Source organism: Gadus macrocephalus, chromosome 4, assembly GCF_031168955.1.
Source record: "Gadus macrocephalus chromosome 4, ASM3116895v1".
Classification (NCBI taxonomy): domain Eukaryota; kingdom Metazoa; phylum Chordata; class Actinopteri; order Gadiformes; family Gadidae; genus Gadus; species Gadus macrocephalus.
Window position 1 is genome coordinate 8,553,027 of NC_082385.1, and position 20,383 is coordinate 8,573,409.

At 41.8% G+C, this 20,383-nt stretch overlaps 2 protein-coding genes across 4 annotated transcripts in view; both read left to right on the forward strand.

Moving 5' to 3' along the window:
* Nucleotides 1-1,060: 1,060 nt before the first annotated feature.
* On the forward strand, nt 1,061-9,856 carry mvb12ba (multivesicular body subunit 12Ba). Of its 3 annotated transcripts, none has more exons than XM_060049964.1 (10): nt 1,061-1,272; nt 2,182-2,304; nt 2,610-2,717; nt 3,997-4,093; nt 4,531-4,660; nt 5,238-5,387; nt 6,506-6,600; nt 6,696-6,751; nt 6,903-6,962; nt 7,846-9,856. In XM_060049964.1, exons 2-10 carry the CDS (start codon nt 2,194-2,196, stop codon nt 7,930-7,932), a joined length of 894 nt encoding a protein of 297 aa, XP_059905947.1. In that variant the 5' UTR covers nt 1,061-1,272; nt 2,182-2,193; the 3' UTR covers nt 7,933-9,856. The 3 variants fall into 3 exon arrangements, with proteins under 3 accessions (XP_059905947.1, XP_059905944.1, XP_059905946.1); XM_060049961.1 differs by lacking the exon at nt 1,061-1,272 and adding an exon at nt 1,296-1,454; XM_060049963.1 differs by lacking the exon at nt 1,061-1,272 and adding an exon at nt 1,538-1,786.
* A 2,984-nt stretch (nt 9,857-12,840) lies between these two features.
* LOC132454847 (LIM homeobox transcription factor 1-beta-like) overlaps nt 12,841-20,383 on the forward strand; it is a 14,563-nt gene continuing 7,020 nt past the window's right edge. Inside the window, exons 1-2 of the mRNA XM_060048397.1 lie at nt 12,841-12,955; nt 13,318-13,504. Of these exons, the coding sequence (XP_059904380.1) occupies nt 12,841-12,955; nt 13,318-13,504 (302 nt within the window). The remainder of the gene's footprint in view (nt 12,956-13,317; nt 13,505-20,383) is intronic.

Sequence of the window (20,383 nt, forward strand, 5' to 3'; positions counted from 1 at the left end):
GAAATGTTTTCAGACTGCAGGTTTAGAATGGGAGTTAAATTTAGAAATCAAATTCTGAAGCTGGAAAACAGTCAAATAAACTTTTCAGAAGTTGGAATACATATTACTTCTGAATTTAAATAGTAATTAATAATGCTAATTCACAAATAGTATTTCACAAAAAACAATTCATGAGTAGCTTTCGATCAAAATAGATTTCCCCTGTCCACTTATTGATTGCAAAGACAAACAATATTCCTGACTCCAGACATTTAGAAGAGGAAGGTTTAGCAGGTAGATAAAGGGTGGCTAGAGGGTGCAGGCAAATTCTGCACCCTCTATCCTGCCAGGCCTTTGCCTGAACCAACAGCAACAGCAACAAGTAGAAGCCAGATGTTCACTAAATTCCGACGAAGCATGGTTTGGAATACAAATCCTACATTTACATTCAAAGAATATGATGCATGTTTTCTCCCACAAAGAGATGTGTCTTTAAGAAGCTCATCATCAGAAGGCTGCAGAACAGAAAGGTGGGTGCAACATTAATGTCCTCTGAAACCTCAGCATGTGGTATTTTGATTAATTCATATATAATCTGCAGAACATGACTCATGTTATGCATTCGATAAAAAGGTCTGTATTATTATTATTTTTTATCACTGTCCCTCGTTATTGTATGTTGTTTTTTGTTATGGTCTTATTTACATTACAGTTATTAAATCAACTAAAATTGCACATTAAAAAAAGCTCTATCATAAATGCTTTATAATGTTATTGATCTGTAATATAAGTCAGTCATTCATGCATTTTAAAGAATTGCATTGTCGTTTTGCGTGGCAGTTACAGCATTTTCAATTAAGAGCTTCATATTACAGAGTTGTATTGCCAAAGTCTTTGCTGCAAACAAGAAATATTGAACAAGAAAAAACATAATTTAAATACATGTTAAAAAACCTTCTATGACAACATACAAGCCTGCCAGTTTACGCCCTGTATGTCTACGATTAAAGCGTCATGAAATATTTATGCACCATGCATTATTTAATTCAACTTTAATGGTTTTGTTCTTTAATCACATAACTAACTGCACGTATAGGGGGCAGTAGGAATACGTTCCAGTCCGGGGTCTTCATCGCAAATGGTGTCCCCTTAAAACGCCAGCTGAACAAGGCTACAGGCCTGAAAATCGGGGGAAATGCACTGGTTCTCGCTGTTCCTGTTTTAAATAACAACGACAAAATCGAAGGGACTAAATTTCCATAAAGCAACTCGTTAAAATAACCACGGAGACGGGTAAGAACGCCTTTAGCTCGTCGCTAGGTGCATGTAGCAGCTAGGTGCTAGCTGGTATGGTAGGCTGCCTCCGCCGCTCGTAGGGTCCTGCCACTATCCTGCAGCACCCTCAGAGCACACCGCGGCCTGCGCTGGGAATGAAAAGCTGCCTTTGTATTAAACGGCGGAACACTGCCTCGCGAGTAAGATATTTTATTGAGTGATAAACTGATTTATTTGGGAATTCAAATGTTTATTATGTTCGTATACAGGGATGGCGATTGTTGACATGCCTTTGAAAACATTGATATTGACCAACATTGGTAAACCTGACGAGACGGCTTCCGTCGGAGCGCCTTGTTGTGGTGGTGAATAAAGAAGATAGTAAATGCTAAACCACATAACCGTCGGTTAGACAACACCCGCTGAAGAACGATATACGATCAGTTCTTCATACAGCATAGTGTGTTTGATAACGCCTTTGGTGTTTCGATGAGGATTTTGTTAATAGATCGTTATGCTTCGCCATTCACTGGTATGTAACGTTATTGCATTTCGCTGTAAATGATACAGTTGTATGTTGTCAACGAACTAATTCAACCTGAATTTAATTTGAAATGAAGCGAGCGTGTTTTATTGCACTGACGTAGGCGGCTGCTTGCTTATAGGTAACATGATTCACAAAAGACGGAATGTGCTGCACTCTCTAACCCCGTTACTCACTTTTAGCTATCATCCCCTTACATAGAGACTTGCCAATTTAAGTTCGTATTTAGCTTTTAAAGGCTCCTCACCACATTGGAGTTCCCAGCACAGATACTAATTTGCGTAGAGCACAGGCAGTTGTGCTAAGCCACAGCTTTCCATTGGTGTTATTGTCTCTTGCCAGTCTGTCTGAATTCTAATCTTGTTAATCTGTGTTCTTGTCAGAACTGTTGTAAGATGCCTGAAGTTCGGGAACTCTCTGATGCCTTGCCAGAGATGCCCATGGACCCCATCACTGGGGTTGGTGTAGTGGCATCCCGGAACAGGGCTCCCACCGGCTATGATGTGGTGAGTGTGGTACATGTCAAGCAGCACCATCTCAAGATTAATATCCTGTATAAATGATGATGCTGTCACCTTAACGTGTTGAATAATATCCATGCTCACAAACATACCTGGTCTGCCTTGCTGACCAAAAGATACCATAGATACCATTAGATTTTGATCATATATTTAAAACATCTATATTGATACCTGGTTCCGCCATCTGGCAATGTGAAACTTGACGACACCCATACGAATCTCCTTCTAGACGTCTATTGAATAGCATTTGAACATGATGTGACTTATGACCAGACTAATCTTGCCCATAGGTTTCCACTACGACAGATGGGCTGGATGCAGACCTTTGGAAAGATGGTCTGTTTAAGTCCAAGGTGACGCGCTACCTTTGCTTCACCAGAGTTTTCTCCAAAGAAAATGTAAGTTTCGCAACATCTCTATCACGTATGATATTAATGTTATTTCATATGATAGCATGTGATAACATATGATAATTGTCAACCGCATTTCGCATGAACCTTAAAGGTCATATCTATGCTACCTAATATGCTACAATGTTTTATAATAAGGTGAGGGATAAAGACAAATTGCACCAGAATCTAAAAGAACGTGGCCTTGTACATAATGTGAAAACGTTATTAAATTTGATGCAAATATCCAAACATTATTGACCTTCAACAATCATTGGCCGATCGACCGGAACAGCCTTAAAATGTTAGTGGGGGGAAAGGCAGTGTTTTTTTTCAGTTTTTTTTTTAAGATAGTATTGTCTCCTTATATGGTCAGATACCGGCATGCGTCTATATTTCTACCTTACCCAAAATGTCAAGATACGTGTTGGTTCTCCTTTGATTGAACAGCAGCATTTGAGCGACTAGGTGCATCGCATTAGGTTATCATCTACTTTCTGGTTGCAACCTTTGTTGAAGCAATGTGTGCGCTCAGTTTTTCCTGTCGTTGAAGACATTTGGCCAAAATCTCTTGTTATAAAGAATAAGTGCCAGAATAAACAGCACTCCATTCTACAGAGGATTGCCTGCACTCATCTCCGCTCCAATCTCTCAGGCCTCAAACACATAAAACATTAGGCATTAAAGACTTGGGGTTTCTTGAGTAAGAATAGGTTGTAGTTATTCAAACAACCAGTGCTTTATTTAGCTTTGCATTGCCGCTCTTGCATTGCAAACAAGCAAGCGACTGTCTCCCAACAACGGCCCCCTACTGCTGAGCATTCTTCTACAGTGGAGTGAAGTGGAGCTGGGAGGTTCAGATGACAGTTTGAGGATCCAATGGAGTGACGAGATTTAGTCACAAGCTCTTTTTAATACTTTTCATTGGTTAAATATTGGTTAATGCACACACAGACATGACAAATGGCATTGATTTAAAATAAAATTAAAAGACGACTTATGGAGATCCAAGGTTTCTATCTGACGGCAACAATATTATAAAAAGTATTATAACAACACCAAATATCACATGATTAGAAAAGGCCATTATTGCTAGCTAATGTTAAAACGTTCTTTATCTAAGTCCTATAATGCGCAAGTACCCAACAACAAAAAGTCAAAGTAATGGTGACTTTTTCTCCATTCTTAACGTAGACTTCTTGTGAACGGCAGAAAGGCATTGTGCCATGTTTACTGTACAAGGTCTCATGGAGTGTGGTTTCTTCCTTGGTGTTGCACCTGTCTGCAGAGCCATCTGGGTAACGTGCTCGTGGACATGAAGCTGATTGACATCAAAGACACTCTACCCGTCGGCTTCATCCCTATCCAGGAAACGGTAGACACGCGTGAGTAAATCTAATCCGGTCCCGCCCATACAGACATCAGATTATGTTTATACCACAGACCGCCTAAAAGACTGTTTTGTAATGTTGAATTAACCTACTCCTGGTTGTTATAAATCATGTAGTAAATTTAGAAACAAGGTCGTTTCTGGTAAGTAACGCCAGGTTACATTACACACTGAAAACATTCCCAAGAGCCAAATGATCACATGCCCATGTTTACGCTATCAATTACAGGCGTGCCACTCCCTTAGTCCCACTAATATCTAATCTGATTCTATATAGGATCGACATTCAGTTTACCATTTACGTCCGCTAATAAACTGTAATGTACATTTTCACAACAAACAATGACAAAACTGCAGTTATTTTTTGTTTGTGTTTATGTAGTTGTGTTCATTTCATTTTCTGAATCTCTCTAATCGTTTTCTGTTCCACAGAGGAGCAGGCCTTCCGGAAGAGGCGACTCTGCATCAAGTTCATCCCCCGGGACTCGACAGAGGCAGCCATCTGTGATATTCGTATCCTGGGGCGATCCAGGCAGGCCCCTCCACAGTACACCTTCATAGGGTAAGCTCCAGACGCAATAGCCCCAGCTCTCTCTAAGCAGGTTTTGAGTTATTGATGTTCTGTCAGAAACTAGTTTCATTGGTGCTGTGTGTTGCCAAAAGTTGTTTTGGATTTCAGTTCGAAATGAACTGTTTGTTTACAAAATACAGAAAAAGATTGATGTACTGGTTCACTATGACAGTTTTCTCACTTGCGCATTTAAATGTCGAAGTATATATTGCATATTGATGGTCCGCAAAATGTGTGAAATCTTCCGAAACACACTGTATCTACTGAAACATTGATGACTCCCACCAGACAGTTACATCTGGGTCCATCATTATCCTTGCTCTCAGATGCTTAAGGTGTTAAATATTGATTCTAATAAATATTTGAACACTCTTAGATGTTCAGATAGGTTCACCTCTCCCTTTTTAATTCAGCTGGCAGCTGTGTATCCACTGAACATCCTTCAAGCTCCACAAGTCCCAAAGTGGACTGAGTTTACTACATTTTCCGAGGGAAGAGTGGTTCTTTTAAGAAGTGGCTTTTGGTCGCTCATTTACGAGCCTCTTGTGGTGTTGTATTTTTTCAACAGAGAATTGAACAACATGGGAATCTGGTACCGCATGGGGAACGTCCCTCGGACCCTCGACTCTTCCCAGACCCCGCTGGCCAACAACAGCCAGAACACCACCAACACCACCACAGCCTCCACAGCCTCCACCCCTGCTGCTCCAATGCTCAAGTAGGATTGGCTACCAGTGATGGGCTTTATTGATATATACAAGGGTCTGCCTCCATGTGTGCTCCTCTTAATATGTTCCATCACTTGTTTCTTCTTTCAATTCCAAAGAGGGTTTGGGGGGGGGGGGGGGATTATACGATGTGGTCTGTGAAGCCCTTTTTGAGACTGTTACTTTGAATTAAGGTCATTTACTTTAGATGAACATGCTGGAGATGATAGTTTTTTACTGGGTCGATTGTATGAAGAGTGAATAGCAAAAACAACAACATCGCAGGGACACGCGTTACTGTTTGAGAGAGAAAGAGGGAGGGAGGGAGGCTAACTAACTAACATCTACTTGGTGTAGTTGGAGAGAGAGCAGGTGGAAGGCCTTTCTCTCCCCACTTGGCCAGTTAAACGCGTGTGTGTGTGTGCGCGTGTGTGTGTGTGTGTTCTGTCCCCCGGAGCGCCTGAGGTCACATGGTGGATCGGGTGAACAACACACCCAGGGATATTTTTTGGCAAAGTGATCCATGAAACTGAGACTCAGAGTCACCTCAGGGGCTCTGCAGTGACTGCTGCGGTCTAGCGGAGCAAAGCTCTAGTGTTAAGTGAGTTGTTTGGATGACAACCATAAATGAGAATGTAACGGAGCATGGTTCACTTCCTTGTGATCTCAATGGCTATATCTTTCATAATAGCAGAGGAAAAAGTATTAAGAAATCTGCACCTTTCTAGGATTTGATGACAATTCTCAGAGTAAAACATTAAGTGCTGGATAGTTGCACAACCTTTTGCTACTAGCTTATAAGTCATATCTCGACATCTTGTGTGGACTGTTTCTTGCTGCATGTGTGACCCTTGGGGATAAGAAAGGGGAAGTTTATCATTTAGCTACTTCCTTTTTACCTATTTAAGTCTAATCAGAATTTCCTTTTTGGGCCCTAGTCGATACAGCTGTGCAACTCTTTACAACTATAGCGGCTTCTACTTCCTGGATAAACCATGAGAACATTCATCAATTTATCAAGTCATCAGTTGAACCTTTTATAGGCTTCAAGATACAAGACCCTTTCCCAACAGATGATGTATGATCCAAAAGCGTTGTATAACTTATGCATTTTCTTCTCCTAATATAGGCATATATCCATGACACTCCCAGCCAGCTTCCGAGGGAAAAACACCACACGGCCCGACTATGAGCACCAGAACTCTAACCTTTATGCCATCTCTGGTCAGTCGCGGTCTCCATTGAAACCTTTAACCAGTGCCATCGATGATCACTGATGTTTTACTAAAGTTGCCCCCGTCTCTTCCCTGTGTTCTCAGCAATGGATGGCGTTCCTTTCGTGATCTCTGAGAAGTTTGCCTGCACCTCATCAGATGTAAGGTTTTGGGCTTTTCTCATATCCACGTATTATTATTTTGATTGTGAAGTTGAAAAGCAGAGAAGAAGTTAAACCTGAACTTTAAACCTGAATGGATTGAAATGAGATTAGTTATTCTCTGCCAAACTGAATATACTCCTATCCTCAGCTGCAGCAGGTAGATCTGATGGGCATTACAATCAAATCTCTGGCTGAGATTGAGAAAGAAGTGAGTACATTTACTACATTACCCACAATGCAATGGCACTAGGCCATTCCCAAGCCTTTTTGTTTTTTAATTTATGGTATTTTTCTGGTCAATGCAACAGTACTGTAATATTTATAGGTAAATACATGTCGGTAACATGGTATGGTATGGCTCCTTTTGAGAATTGGGTTACGGTAAGCTTCCAAAATACTGTATTTCGTGTCGGCCAAGAGAAGCGAACGATTATGAGATGTTGAAGTAGGCCTCAAGTCGAGAACGGTTGGGAACACCTTGGCTGGGCCACACAGACGTCCTCCTCTGAGACACATCAGTTCTATGTAGTTGATTTAATCAGATAACAATACATAGACTCATGATTGATTGTGCTGTGTTGAGTGGGCTATTGCACTTCTCAATGTTCTACGAGATCTTGTGATGCCTTCGTCTGTCCACTAGAGGCTCTCATTGAGCGTAATTCTGTTCAGCACTCTGCCCACACTGCTACACTTTCCCAATATTAACTTAATATTGGAAAATATGAGCGTGAACAAAATAAGGTTCAACGTCTAAAATCATCTCCACACTGCCCATAAATTAAAATAAAATAAATAGATTGTTGTTTTTATGGGTTTATATCATACCGTGTTGATAATCTCATCTACACAGTAGTGTCTTCAGCATGTTCAAAGCGCTGTGGTGATGGCAGTGCGATGTCCATATTAAGTGAAGCATTTTTAACATATAATCCACAATTCAGTTGGTTATGTTGTGTTGCCATGGCACCATTGTGCCTGCAGTGTGATTACGTAACAGTGTCATTGCCCATAATCCACCGTTGTGTTGAGGATTGGCGATGTGCTGGTCCTAACCTTGTGTAACCCTGTGTGATGGGTGTTGTGTTCAGTACGACTACAGCTTCCGCACGGAGCACAGTGCGGCCGCTCGCCTCCCACCCAGCCCCACTCGGACCCCACTGAGCTCTGAGGCCTGAAGACCCCCCCCCCCCCACACACACACACACGCACACACGCACACACACTACAATATCACCCTCGGACTTGGCTCCTGACTAGGCGTGGTGGAGGGGGTCGACGCTGTACAGTGGAAGAACAACATGGAGAGTTGCTATCGTGAGAAGAGGAGAAGCAGCCGTTACATCTTTGTGTGTTTAATTTGTATGTCTTGAGATGTGATATCGTAGGTCCCACTGCCACTATCCGTACCATTGAGAACTTGACTTTGGGCTTCTTAACGGACGGGCTCATGTGTTTGGCTGCTCCAGGAACTGTCCAGGACTTTTAAAATGTCATTTTCTTTGTTGTTTTTTTATTTGTTATGGTTTTATGTCTGACTTTGAAGGAACGCCTTCTTGCCTTCGGCCCTTCAACAAGGTGGAATGTTGTGAACGATGCTCTTTTATTTTTATTTTTTTCTCAACTCACAACGTTCCTACTGGTTTGTCCGCAGTCTACTCCCAGTACTCCCAAGACCCCAGTGGACAGGTCCTGTCTTTGTGGGTGAAAAACAAACAGAACAATCTTGTCGTTTTATTTTTGTTTTTTAACTGGTGTGTGTGTGTGTGTGTGTGTGTGTGTGTGTGTGTGTGTGTGTGTGTGTGTGTGTGTGTGTGTGTGTGTGTGTGTGTGTGTGTGTGTGTGTGTGTGTGTGTGTGTGTGTGTGTGTGTGTGTGTCACACCTGTCACCTGTGAATATCCTGTCCCTCTATGTGGTTTAAGATGGCTCTTTGGATCAGAGACCAGAACCACAAGTACTGTAAAAGTTAGCCTTTCATGTTCTGATTGTTGGACTACAAATACCACTATCTCTCCTCAAGTATATACTAATGTTATTTCTGGCATTTTAACTGTTATCACTGCACTTTGTGCTTAGCTAAATGTATTATTTTTTACTCAAATGCTGTTACATAGTATTTAAGAAGTCTTGTATTGTTTTGTTTTCATATTAGCAAAGTTTCTTTTTCATCCTGAACTGCTCAAGAAGTTACTTAGTATCACTTTTAAACTGAGCCCTACTTTCAACAAATAAAACTCATGTCTTTTAAGTATTTGCTGTAAATACCACAGTTGGCATGAGTTGTGTCATAAAGGTTTCAAATGCTAAAAGGTTTTAGGGTTAACCTCATATTTTAGGAGAAAATGCAGCTAACCATTTCTTCTGATCTAATACTTTTTTAAAGTTATAATCCACTGATGTTCTGATCTTCACAAAGCTTTTGAATAGATAGTTTAATATCTTTCGATTATTCTCCCCCTTTCTTGCAGATGTGTTATTTTAGTATGAAAGGAATCGAATCAATCACCTCAATCTTATGCAGAAAGGGATCACGATCAAGGCTAACTACCAACTACAGCCACATTGTCTCGTTAGGTTTTTTCAAACTTTTGTTTTTACCTTTTTTAACTGAATTGTTTAACCACTTTCCTCAACTATTTTCTCAGGCCTCTCAGTATTGTGAACATTTGGTCCCACATAAGCAACCCATGATTGAACAAAATAAACAGTGTAATCAAACGTATGTTTGTTTCTACTGTTTGACTGCGTAGCTATCAAGTCATTGAAGCACTTGAGTTACACGCAAGATGGTTTGGGATCTCCTGCATATGTGTTTAGTTTCCAAACGTTGGTTGTCAAATTCGGCAAGTCATCGTGGTGAAAAGTTGTTCACTCATGTTAATACTGTATATCCGAATTAACAACCATTAACACATCAGCTCCTCATTAGTCTCTTATTCTTGAATGCGATTCCAGAATATATCCGTCCTTTTTATAGATCTGTGGTGTGTGTGTTTTTTTTTTTTTTTTCAAAGCATACAGATAATGCAATGAGTTTATTATATTGATTTCATGTAAAAAGAACATAACATTGAATAAATGTAGCACTAAGTGTAATTGCTTGCAAGGCTCACTTGTCTCTGTTGTCATCCACATGAGGTTAAGGCTGTGTTAACGCCAGGGCTTAATATGAGACACATGGGCCAATCTGTGTGGCCCATCACTGCTTTGGAGCCTGTGTCGTGCATACAACAGTCAGTAAACATCAGAAAACGTGGTGTTGTGTTCAAAGTTATTGTGACTTTGTGTGTGGCAGGGGGTCATCCCACTTAACAAACTCTGAACCAATTTACAGATTGGTTATTATGGCCATTACAATCATGCGAAAATTTGCCATCCAGCAGCTTCCCTTAAATCAGGGGTCCACAAATGATTTGGGGGGTGGTAGTGGTTCAGGGTGTAAGAGGTTGCTGGTTCAATCCCCGCTTCCTCCGGGCTAATTGTCGAGATGTCCCTGAGCAAGACATCCAACCCTAACTGCTCCTGACGAGCTGGCTGTTTCCCCGCAAGGTGGACTGCAACGCTCTGTGTGAATGTGTGTACGAATGGGTGAATGTAGGCGCTGATTTTAAAGCGCTTTGAGAGGACCCAGGTTAGTTAACGCTTTATTAAGGCAGCAGTTCATTTACTATCTGATGGGTGATGGAACAACAGTGGAAACTACGCCATTTGGATCTTTGGACCGCTCCTCCGTGGACCACACACTACTCTTTAAGACAAAGAAACAACCATGCAACAACCAGTTCCTCATGCAACTTTGTGTCTGTTTCTGTTATGCTTCTTCCAGTAAACAAGTCCAAATCATATTTTTTAGGTTTGCAAGTCTGATGTATTTCATTTCTCATCTTCAGGGTTCAATCGTGCAACTTGCAAAGGTGCAATGTTTTTGATTAACACATTTGAAAATTGTAATGTGCATGGTTTGAACTTTGAAAATGCAGGACATCAACCTGAAAACAGATCCGGACCGGCATGGTCAGCTTTACCAATGAAACAGCAGTTTGTATTGCACACAGAAACTAGGCTATCTGGTTCAACCCTGGACTCATGTAACAACCAGTATCTCACTGAGAAAGTTATTTAAGACATTTGAGAATCTGTGAAATCAACATATTTATCAATCTGAGATAGAATGTAGAATTGGCTATTTCTCAGAGATTTACTTTGACTTAATTTATTTTGATCAGGTGTAATAAAGTCGAACTCTGGGCGGGCCTAGATCCAGTTTACTGAAAATACCTGGAACCTGTCCATTTTACTTCTGATAAGGAGGTAAATTACTAAATAGTAGGTTATATTAGCCATTATATATATTTTATTTATTCAACACTTTATATTCTCTATGTTCTTTCAGTTCTTTTTTTAATGAATACTTTCAACTGTTTCCAAATCACTGATTATTTGTACTTTAGCAAACAGCTGTTTGTTGTGGAACAGTTGCCTGGTGCCACCATAAAAAAACTCTTTTAAGACGGCATCATGTTTGTTTTTCCATATGCCTTAGATGTCCCACATCTTACAAACGTTCCCGTTTTCAGCATGTGCTGCCAGAGAACAGGCCTCTTCAAACTCGACTAATTGATTGTAATCCACGTGTGCAACAAAACACGTTAAAAAAGTTAACGGTCTTTTTGTGGTCGAGCCGAGGAAAGTCTAAAAGCCCATTCAAGATAAAAGGCCCGCCTTTGCTTTGCTACTGTTTCCAAGAGGTTGCCGTGGACAAATGTGTGGCTTCTTGTGGTGTATGGTGGATTTACACATTGTCGAGTCTGTTGAATAACAGGCTTTGGGGGAAAAAAAGTATTCAAACTCTGAATCACACTTTGAAGTACTGTGGATTAGGTCTAAGCAACACTTTTCCTGTGGTCCATATTCCTAACGCTTGTGGACGATGCAGTATCTTACAAGGCCGGTATCCAATCATGTAGGCTACATTAGAATGATACACTATGAATGTTGAAAATGTTAAACGCATGGAACTTAAGCACTTAACCTGCAAGCACTAGAAGGCCTACACGTCATTTCTATTCTGTCATCTCATTCTATTCATTGTCATAGGAATGGGACATTTAGATGCAGATGACACTCAACTTTACACTAATTTCAGTGACAGACATCCAGGCACACATTTCTGTCCCGTCTCAAGGACATTTGCGGGGAGATTCCTGCAGAAGATAGGCTTGAAGTGCACAATCTTTCCTGCACTTTCCTGGTTTACTAGGCAATCTAGATCTTCACTCTATCGCTGTCTCGCATCTCTGTGACGGGCAAGAACAGTTGTCCTTCATTGCGATCGTTACTACAATGGCTCAATCCCTTATTATAGGTCACGCCTCGACATGATGCAGACCTATTTACCAACCTCGTGTTCACATACTATCATGTCAATCGAATTGCTTAAGCATCATCGCTTCAACTTTGATCAACATCGATCTTTTTGAAATTTTGAACGCTTAAAAATGTGTGTTCATGAACAAATTGACATTTTGTAATTAATTAAATATGTTTCACAAAACCAACAAGCATGCAATAGTTTGCCCCTGAACAATTTGCTTATTTATTTAATTTTAAACCCATTTGTGAGACTTTCTCTCGCGCGGGGAGGCGGGACCCTTCGCTTCCAATTAACAGGCGGGCCCTGTGACGTAGGACCGGGCTGTGGGAGTGAAGAGCCGAGCGCTCGGCGTCTTCTCATTCGATCACAGCTCAACTGATCCTTCTGATGGAGTACCATCCAGATATGGGACACACGTTTTAGTGTTACCGAACCTTTTCACTTGGTTTTTCGATTCCATTTTTTTTCCCGGCAACATAACCTCGGATAGAATTAAGAACACATTTGTATGGAGAAAAAAAAATAGGAACCAATTTTTGTGAAATATAGGTTCTGCTATTTACAAACAGGCGTGTTGTTGAGCAGCCTTCAGCGAGGTCTGTATTTCTGGGGGGTTCGATTTATATAAATTGCTGACTTTTTGTCCAGTTGGATCCATGTTATAGTCAGGGGATCCAGTGTGTGGTTTAATCCGAGTTACCGTCCGCTCTCATGGATACTGCCGTAGGACTTCCAGAGACGCGCTCCTCGGCTGCAGAGGATGCTGCTGGCCCGCTGATGAGCGACCCTTTAAGAACCGGAGCCCTGGCTGTGAACGTGAAGATCGGTGAGTTAATAGGCCTATTAAACCTGCATGAGCCTCTGCTATTTTTAATCTATTAATTGGGAATTATTCTCACTCTCAGGGGTTAAAATGAAAACTTATGTAATTAGTTCATTCAAACTACTTTGAATGGATGTAAGGCCTCAAGAGAAATATTAATAAAAAAATAATAATAAAAAATATTAAAACTATTAGCCTACTATGAGCATCTTCATCATCCTTATTATTATTATTATTAGGCTATTATTATTATGATTATTAATTATAATTGTTATTAGGCCTATTATTTCACTATTATTATGATTATATTATCTATTTATTTTATCGTCAGTAGTAAGTATATCGTGATTTCCTTCCTCCTCCAGAGCACCAGAGCCCTGCCCCGGCCCGGTGCGCGGGCTGCCATCGGAGCATCTCGGAGCGCTTCCTCATGCGCGTGGACGGCGCGTCGTGGCACGAGCAGTGCCTACAGTGCGCCGTGTGCCGCCGGCCGCTCAACAACACGTGCTACTTCAAAGACACGAAGCTCTACTGCAAGGTGGACTACCAACAGTAAGGTCCACACACACACCTTTTCCCCCACTCCCTTTATGCTTATTTAAGATGAATTTTGACTTAAATTCGGCGCCTCGTTTAGAGACGGTTTCCTTTAATTTCCTAGCATTTTTCGTGGCTTTTAGTCCTATAGTCTTTAAAAACAATCGTTTTATTGTTTTGTTTTATTATGAATTGATTGTGAATAAAAAAAGGATCAACATTAAGGGAAGCTATTAAAGATATTTAAAACGTCATGATCGGCTACACACATTTGGGAAATGAACAGTATTAATTAATGTGTGCTCTCGTGTTATATGTTTAGGAGGTCTAATTGCAATTTAAATGGATAGATGTTGACAATAAATAGATAATCAGCTTTTTCGCCTATAAGAGAACACTGTCAAAAAAGCACATCTTTATCCTTTATTCGGTTTATGCTTCGCTTTTTTGCTGTAGATTATTTCGCAGCTGCGTCTTATTCATTTGAGAGATGTCTTCCAGTGTCCGTCGCAAATCATTCAGCATAATAAATCTTCACAATTTAAAGCACGAGATTTGCACTACAATTAATCAGCAATAACTTTTTCAAGATGAGAAATTCCAACTCATACATTTGGAGGCCCATAATTTAGTCTTTCACACACACGCACGCACGGGCACGCACGGGCACACACACACACACACACACACACACACACACACACACACACACACACTCACACACACACACACACACACACACACACACACACACACACACACACACACACACACACACACACACACACACACACACACACCTCAAGTCAAATTGCACGGTCAAATTGCCATTACTTTTTGAACTATCAATGGGCTGTTTGCTCAAGCTGCCAAAGTTCACTTTATGAGGAAGAAAATCATGTGAAATGATCCAACAGTTAATGGGGACTTCGAGGGAGGTGTCTTCAGAGTAAGCAGTGATGGCTGAATGACGTGGGGGGGGGGGGGGCTTTTTTGTTGTTGTTTGGATGCCCATTGTTTTATCATCCCAGGAATATTGTTAGATAGTACAGTTTTTTAAGCAAAAAGGTCAGGACGGGGGCTCATTCAACCAATCTAATATACATTATATAACATAGAGTTTATATAATACATATATATGCTTTTGAATGGATCATAAAAGGTTGTTGATTGCTGTGCATTCCCTCTAGATTTTTCATGTTTTATTGATAAACTTTTTTTTTAACATTATCTATATTCGATTCTTTAGCTGTCTATCTTTTCTCTCGCTTTATATATTCTATTCAGTTTTATCCATACATTTTTATAATGTTTTACACATCCTATTTGATGTTGCTGTAGCAAAGCACTTTAAACTTTTCAAATTTGCGCCATAAATAATCTTTAAATAAGAGAAAAGCTAGATCATACACCATCCGACTGGCTGCAAGAGCTTGAGGTGCAGGAAAGCAGCATACTTAATAATAATAAGTACCACAATATATGTATTGCTTTGTAGTCTTTATTTCTCAAAAGCCAGATCCAGGTTCATATGCAGAATTGTTAATCAGAACTCAATGCTAACATGCAGTGTGTCCAATGCATCGCTGCACAAACACACAACACAGTTCAAACGACACATCCCTGCTTATTGACCAAGCATGCAAGAAATGAGTGGAGCTAGATGGATAGTGGGAGATAGGTGAGGAGCACATGTCAAAGCAAGAGCCCTGAGGAACTGCCAGTCAATGTCATCATTTTGAGGTCTATTTTTCTGGTTGGATGGAGAACGCTCAGGCAATACGACTGAACTTGTCGTGCTTTGTTTCTCCGAAATAGCAACTAGTACTATCTTGTTATTCAAATCCCCGCTGCATTCATCTAAAGAAGACCACTTTGTATTGGTTGCATTGGTGTATTGTAGTGGCTTACACCACGTCATGTGCACATAACTTAACTGAGGTCTGAGGAAATCTTTTTTCGTTTAGTACTTTTTATTAGAAATGTACTGCTGCGTTATGTGTTCAGTTATCAGTTTGAGTGAGAGATGTTTTTAGCATCTTCAGTACATCTTCATATATCCACCATCTCCCTTAGACAGGTGCTTCCGAACACTAGTGTCCGAATCTGTGATAAATATGGACGACACAGAAAATAGTTATCAAGAGTGATAGGTGGAGAAGGAAAGTGTTCTCCACCCAATTCTCCACCCCAGTTCGACTATTTGATTGCCGAGATTCAGTGGTGACGTCAAGAGAACCGGGGGGGGGGGGGGGGGGGGGGGGGGGGGGGCTGATACTACTCTATCCTCACAACAATTACCGGACAAGAAATTCGGGATTCATGCCATATCATTCCATAGCATTTATGTTATTTCATCATCATGATTCATTTTACGTATGTTTCTATACCTCACTTCGGATTGAACCATAACTAGATCGAAGTGCAATATGTGAAACCGACTGTGTCCACATTCAGATGTTCTACATCTGAGCCAATACAAACCCTAAGGTTGTACTTTCATTTAATGTCTACTGTATTCTTTAATTAACCTTTTTTTATAACAAATATTACAACAGATCATTTGTACAATTCAAATACTACAATTCGAATTGCACTCATTATGATAAAGCTCTCCTCCGGAATTTATTCACGTTTAATAATTTTACTATTTCAATATGCAACACACCCGGTCCTGCTTGAAATCCCAAATCTGAGGGGGGCAGCTGGATTTCCTCGCCGTCGTCACGTGTGAGTGAATGAACTGATATGAACCAAAAGAATCAAAGTATGAAAGAAATGTCTGGGGAATTGGAAATGTATATTTTCCCAGGGTAGCGCCCAACCCCCGCCAAAGTAAACAGCGGCCCTCATGCAGGGCGACGTTACCACGTGTACACTTGGACCCACGCGTACACATACAGCGAAGGACTGACTGAGTGGGGGACACACGAGGAGCCCACAGGGCGTAGCCATACCTAATCACCAGAGCTTCTACAACGAGGGATTTCGTGATGGACGCCTCTTTAGGGATATATCACAAATCATGCTTGTTCCCTACTTTTAGTTATTTAATATTCCATCTCATAACTTCATTACGTCCTCACTGTTTTTTTATTTTTCAGAGCAAATGTCTTGTATTAACGGGCTTTACGTAACAGGAAAATATTGACAATAAGAATACATAAAGCATAGAAGGCATAAAAACAAATGCATGCATACATCATACAAATAGATTCATTCATATATAGATATTTTATTATATTGTACTATTGTATTAACACTTGTACAAAACAAACAGGCAGATACACAGACATACAGACACACTAACACACATACACACACGCACGCACACACACACACACACACACACACACACACACACACACACACACACACACACACACACACACACACACACACACACACACACACACATACACACACACACACACACACATACACACACACGCAAACACAGACATACAATGCGAATTACAATGACGTGGCATAAAATAATAAATTCCCCATATTTGGTTTAACTTAACACCAGTCCCAACAGGGTTCATAAATCTTTTTTTAATTCAACAGTTCTAAAGGGAGACACACTCCCTTTACCCACACGCACACATACACATGCACACATTTAGAAGCGCACATACAAACACACACACATACACACACACACACACACACACACACACACACACACACACACACACACGCGCGCGCGCGCGCACACACACACACACACACACACACACACACACACACACACACACACACACACACACACACACACACACACACAGAAACAAATACTCATTTATACCAACAGACACACACTTTTATTCCAATATACCAGTAACGGCGTATCTTGGGGCGAGGCCCTTTGTTATTTGTCTCTGTGCTGGCAGTCGTCAAGGAAACCACACTTTGAGGCCATTGTCTCCTCCAGGTCTCTGTGGGACTTTCTACTGACTATTTTAGTTTGACCCTTTTATGAATCTCTTGAATATATAGACCGTCGTTTGGCAAGTGGAGGTGGCAGGCTTCAATAAGTTGGCTCTGGGCGGCGGGAGGTACATAAAGGAGAGAGAGGTGTCTTTCTGCGGGACATTCAGGCCCAAACTGCCCCTCACCATCTGCCTAGGAGTCATTATGTTAGCGAGCGAATGAGGGGCATTCATTGCTTTGTTTGAGTTACATAAACGTGCTCAAATCGATGAGCTACCTTCACGCTGATCACATAAAATACCATCAACAACGTCCCAAAGTCATCTCTTCTATTCATGCAGGGGTTGGTTTTACAGAAACTCAAAAAAATAAGATTGCTTAAAGTTCAATTGCATTTCCCATGGTCAACCCTTATTCGAATGATGCTCATTTCCAACAATGCAGAACACAGCTTCCACGTTTCCCTACCAAACAAAGCAAACACATCTGGACACCTTGTAGAAAAAATAAAGTGTTAAATCATCAGTCATTTCTTCGAACACAGCCTTTTTTCAAATCTGTCAATCGTTGGCTGCCTTTTTTAATTTTCTTTTTCCCCCGACCGCAAAACACACTGCATCCGCACAGCAGAGAGTCATGCCAACGCAGTGTTCTTATAGACATCGTGGCCTTTGATTCACCCTACGTGGCTGTCTTCATGTTCTCCCTCAGCAGGGCCTGGCAGCGGCATTAGTCTCTGGTAGTGTGGTCCCGCTGGGCCCCTCTCAGCCCAGCTTTTCCGCCTCTTTCAGCACCCCTCCAACGTGTGTGTGTGTGTGTGTGGGGGGGGCTGCCTGAGGCTGCTCATATGTGTATGTGTGTGTGTGTGTGTGTGTGTGTGTGTGTGTGTGTGTGTATGTGTGTGTGTGTGTGTGTGTGTGTGTGTGTGTGTGTGTGTGTGTGTGTGTGTGTGTGTGTGTGTGTGTGTGTGTGTGTGTGTGTGTGTTTGTGTGTGTGCATGTGCGTGCGTGTGTGTGTGTGTGTGTGTCTGTGTGTGTATGTGTGTGTGTGTGTGTGTGTGTGTGTGTGAGTGTTTGTGTACGTTTTAAAGTGTTTTAATCTGCGGTTCATTGTTGTGTGAGAGTTCTTCAGTGCTGCTAGCAAATTGTTAAAATGTCAGTGATGTTAGATGGTATGCTCATGGACGGAATTAGAAAGTTCAAAGAAATACGTGAATAAAAAACAAACAAATGATGTAAAAAAACGTTCATATATGTTGTATGCTCATAGACAGGAGTATCAAAGTCAAGCAACAGATAAATAACGAAACACAAAGATATATATTCTTACGCAAGCCATGCCTACTGAGAGGCAAACACGCTTCTCCTCCCAGATATGAATCCAACGATGGCTCGTGCCGCTAATGCTGTTCCCCAGGCCCAGCCAAGATCTAATACCAGTCAACCTGCCAAGAGCTGCCATGGAAACGGACCTCCTCTCCCACAAACACAGTCTCGGGTTAACACACGAGTCCCACATGTTTCTCCAAGGCATGTTATGAAATTCCCATCAATACGTCGAAAGCAACTCAACCTGCGTGTGTGTGTGCTGTGGCTCCGATGCACGCACACAGCCAGACCGAGTGCCTGACCCTGCCTCTCGACCTGACGAGTGCCCCTGCCCCTTCCCCGGGCGTCAACACCCTAATAGAGGCAGGGTTCCAGCTCCTGAACACCGTGTAGCATCGTGTGAAGTGACGTCGCAGGTCGTAATCACTCTCGGCGTGTTTCTGTCGCTAACAGAGAGATGTCGCGTTGGGTCTCTCCTGTAGAGGTTTACTGGAGGCTCTGACTCCTTGAGGACTGACTGAGCACCCAAAGAACCCCCCCCCCCCCCACACACATACACACTAACTCACACACACATACACACACAAGCACGCATGCACACACACACACACACACACACACACACACACACACACACACACACACACACACACACACACACTCACAGTCGCAAACATACACACAAACATATGCACGCACGCACGCACGCACACACACACACACACACACACACACACACACACACACACACCCACACACACACACACACACACACACACAGACACACACATACACAGACTACACACACCCAAAAGGCGCTTTATTATCCTCTCCTGGACGTCCTTCACGTTAATCTCTGTGATTACTCCTACTAATTAAAACTCAGCAAACAACCCCCCCCACCCCCCCCCCCCGCCCCCCCCCCCCCCCGCCGCCGCATGCTCACTCCACGTCGCCCACCCACCCGCCCGGGGTCATGAAGTCTCTAAAGAGGCAGAACAAATACGGCATCACAGGAGGAACACACACAAACATACGCACACACACACACACACGCACACACATACACACGGCCTGTTTTAGCCATGCTCCCCCTCCTCTAATCCTGTATCTCTTTCACTCGCTTGTTAAGACCGCGGGGGGGGGGGGTGGTGGTGGGGATGGTGGTGGTGGGGGGGGGCTGGGGTTTAGTGTAGGACCATAGGGCAAGGGGTCACAGGGGTCAAGTAGGCACCTTCTCAGAAGTGACCATATGGGAGGGGTTAAATTAAGTGTGGGTGAATGTTCATTAACCCACAGTGGGGGGGGGGCATTTTGATTGTTCAGTCCGTAGAAGCTGAAGAAGCACTGGTATGGGGGAACTTCGCTAAGTCACGGTTTATTAAATTAAAACTCAGCATTTATTTAGAGACGTATTTAAAAACAGCCAGACCGCTGTTCGGTTGGAAATAAAAGTGAATAAAATAAACAGTATAACACAGAAAACATCTTTAGAATATAACTCAGGAAACCACACAATCAGATACAAATAGTAATAATTACGTAAAATAATAATAATAATTTACATATATATAATAACGTAAAACACAATATGCTGAAGAATGCACATAAACTGCGGATGAGGAAAGAT

Excerpts from the sequence above, each read along its gene's own strand:
- mvb12ba (XM_060049961.1), top strand. The coding sequence starts at position 1,410 with ATGAAAAGCTGCCTTTGTATTAAACGGCGGAACACTGCCTCGCGA. Across the intron at positions 6,752-6,902 it reads TTGCCTGCACCTCATCAGAT|CTGCAGCAGGTAGATCTGAT; the intron begins GTAAGGTTTTGG and ends TCCTATCCTCAG. Across the intron at positions 6,963-7,845 it reads TGGCTGAGATTGAGAAAGAA|TACGACTACAGCTTCCGCAC; the intron begins GTGAGTACATTT and ends TGTTGTGTTCAG.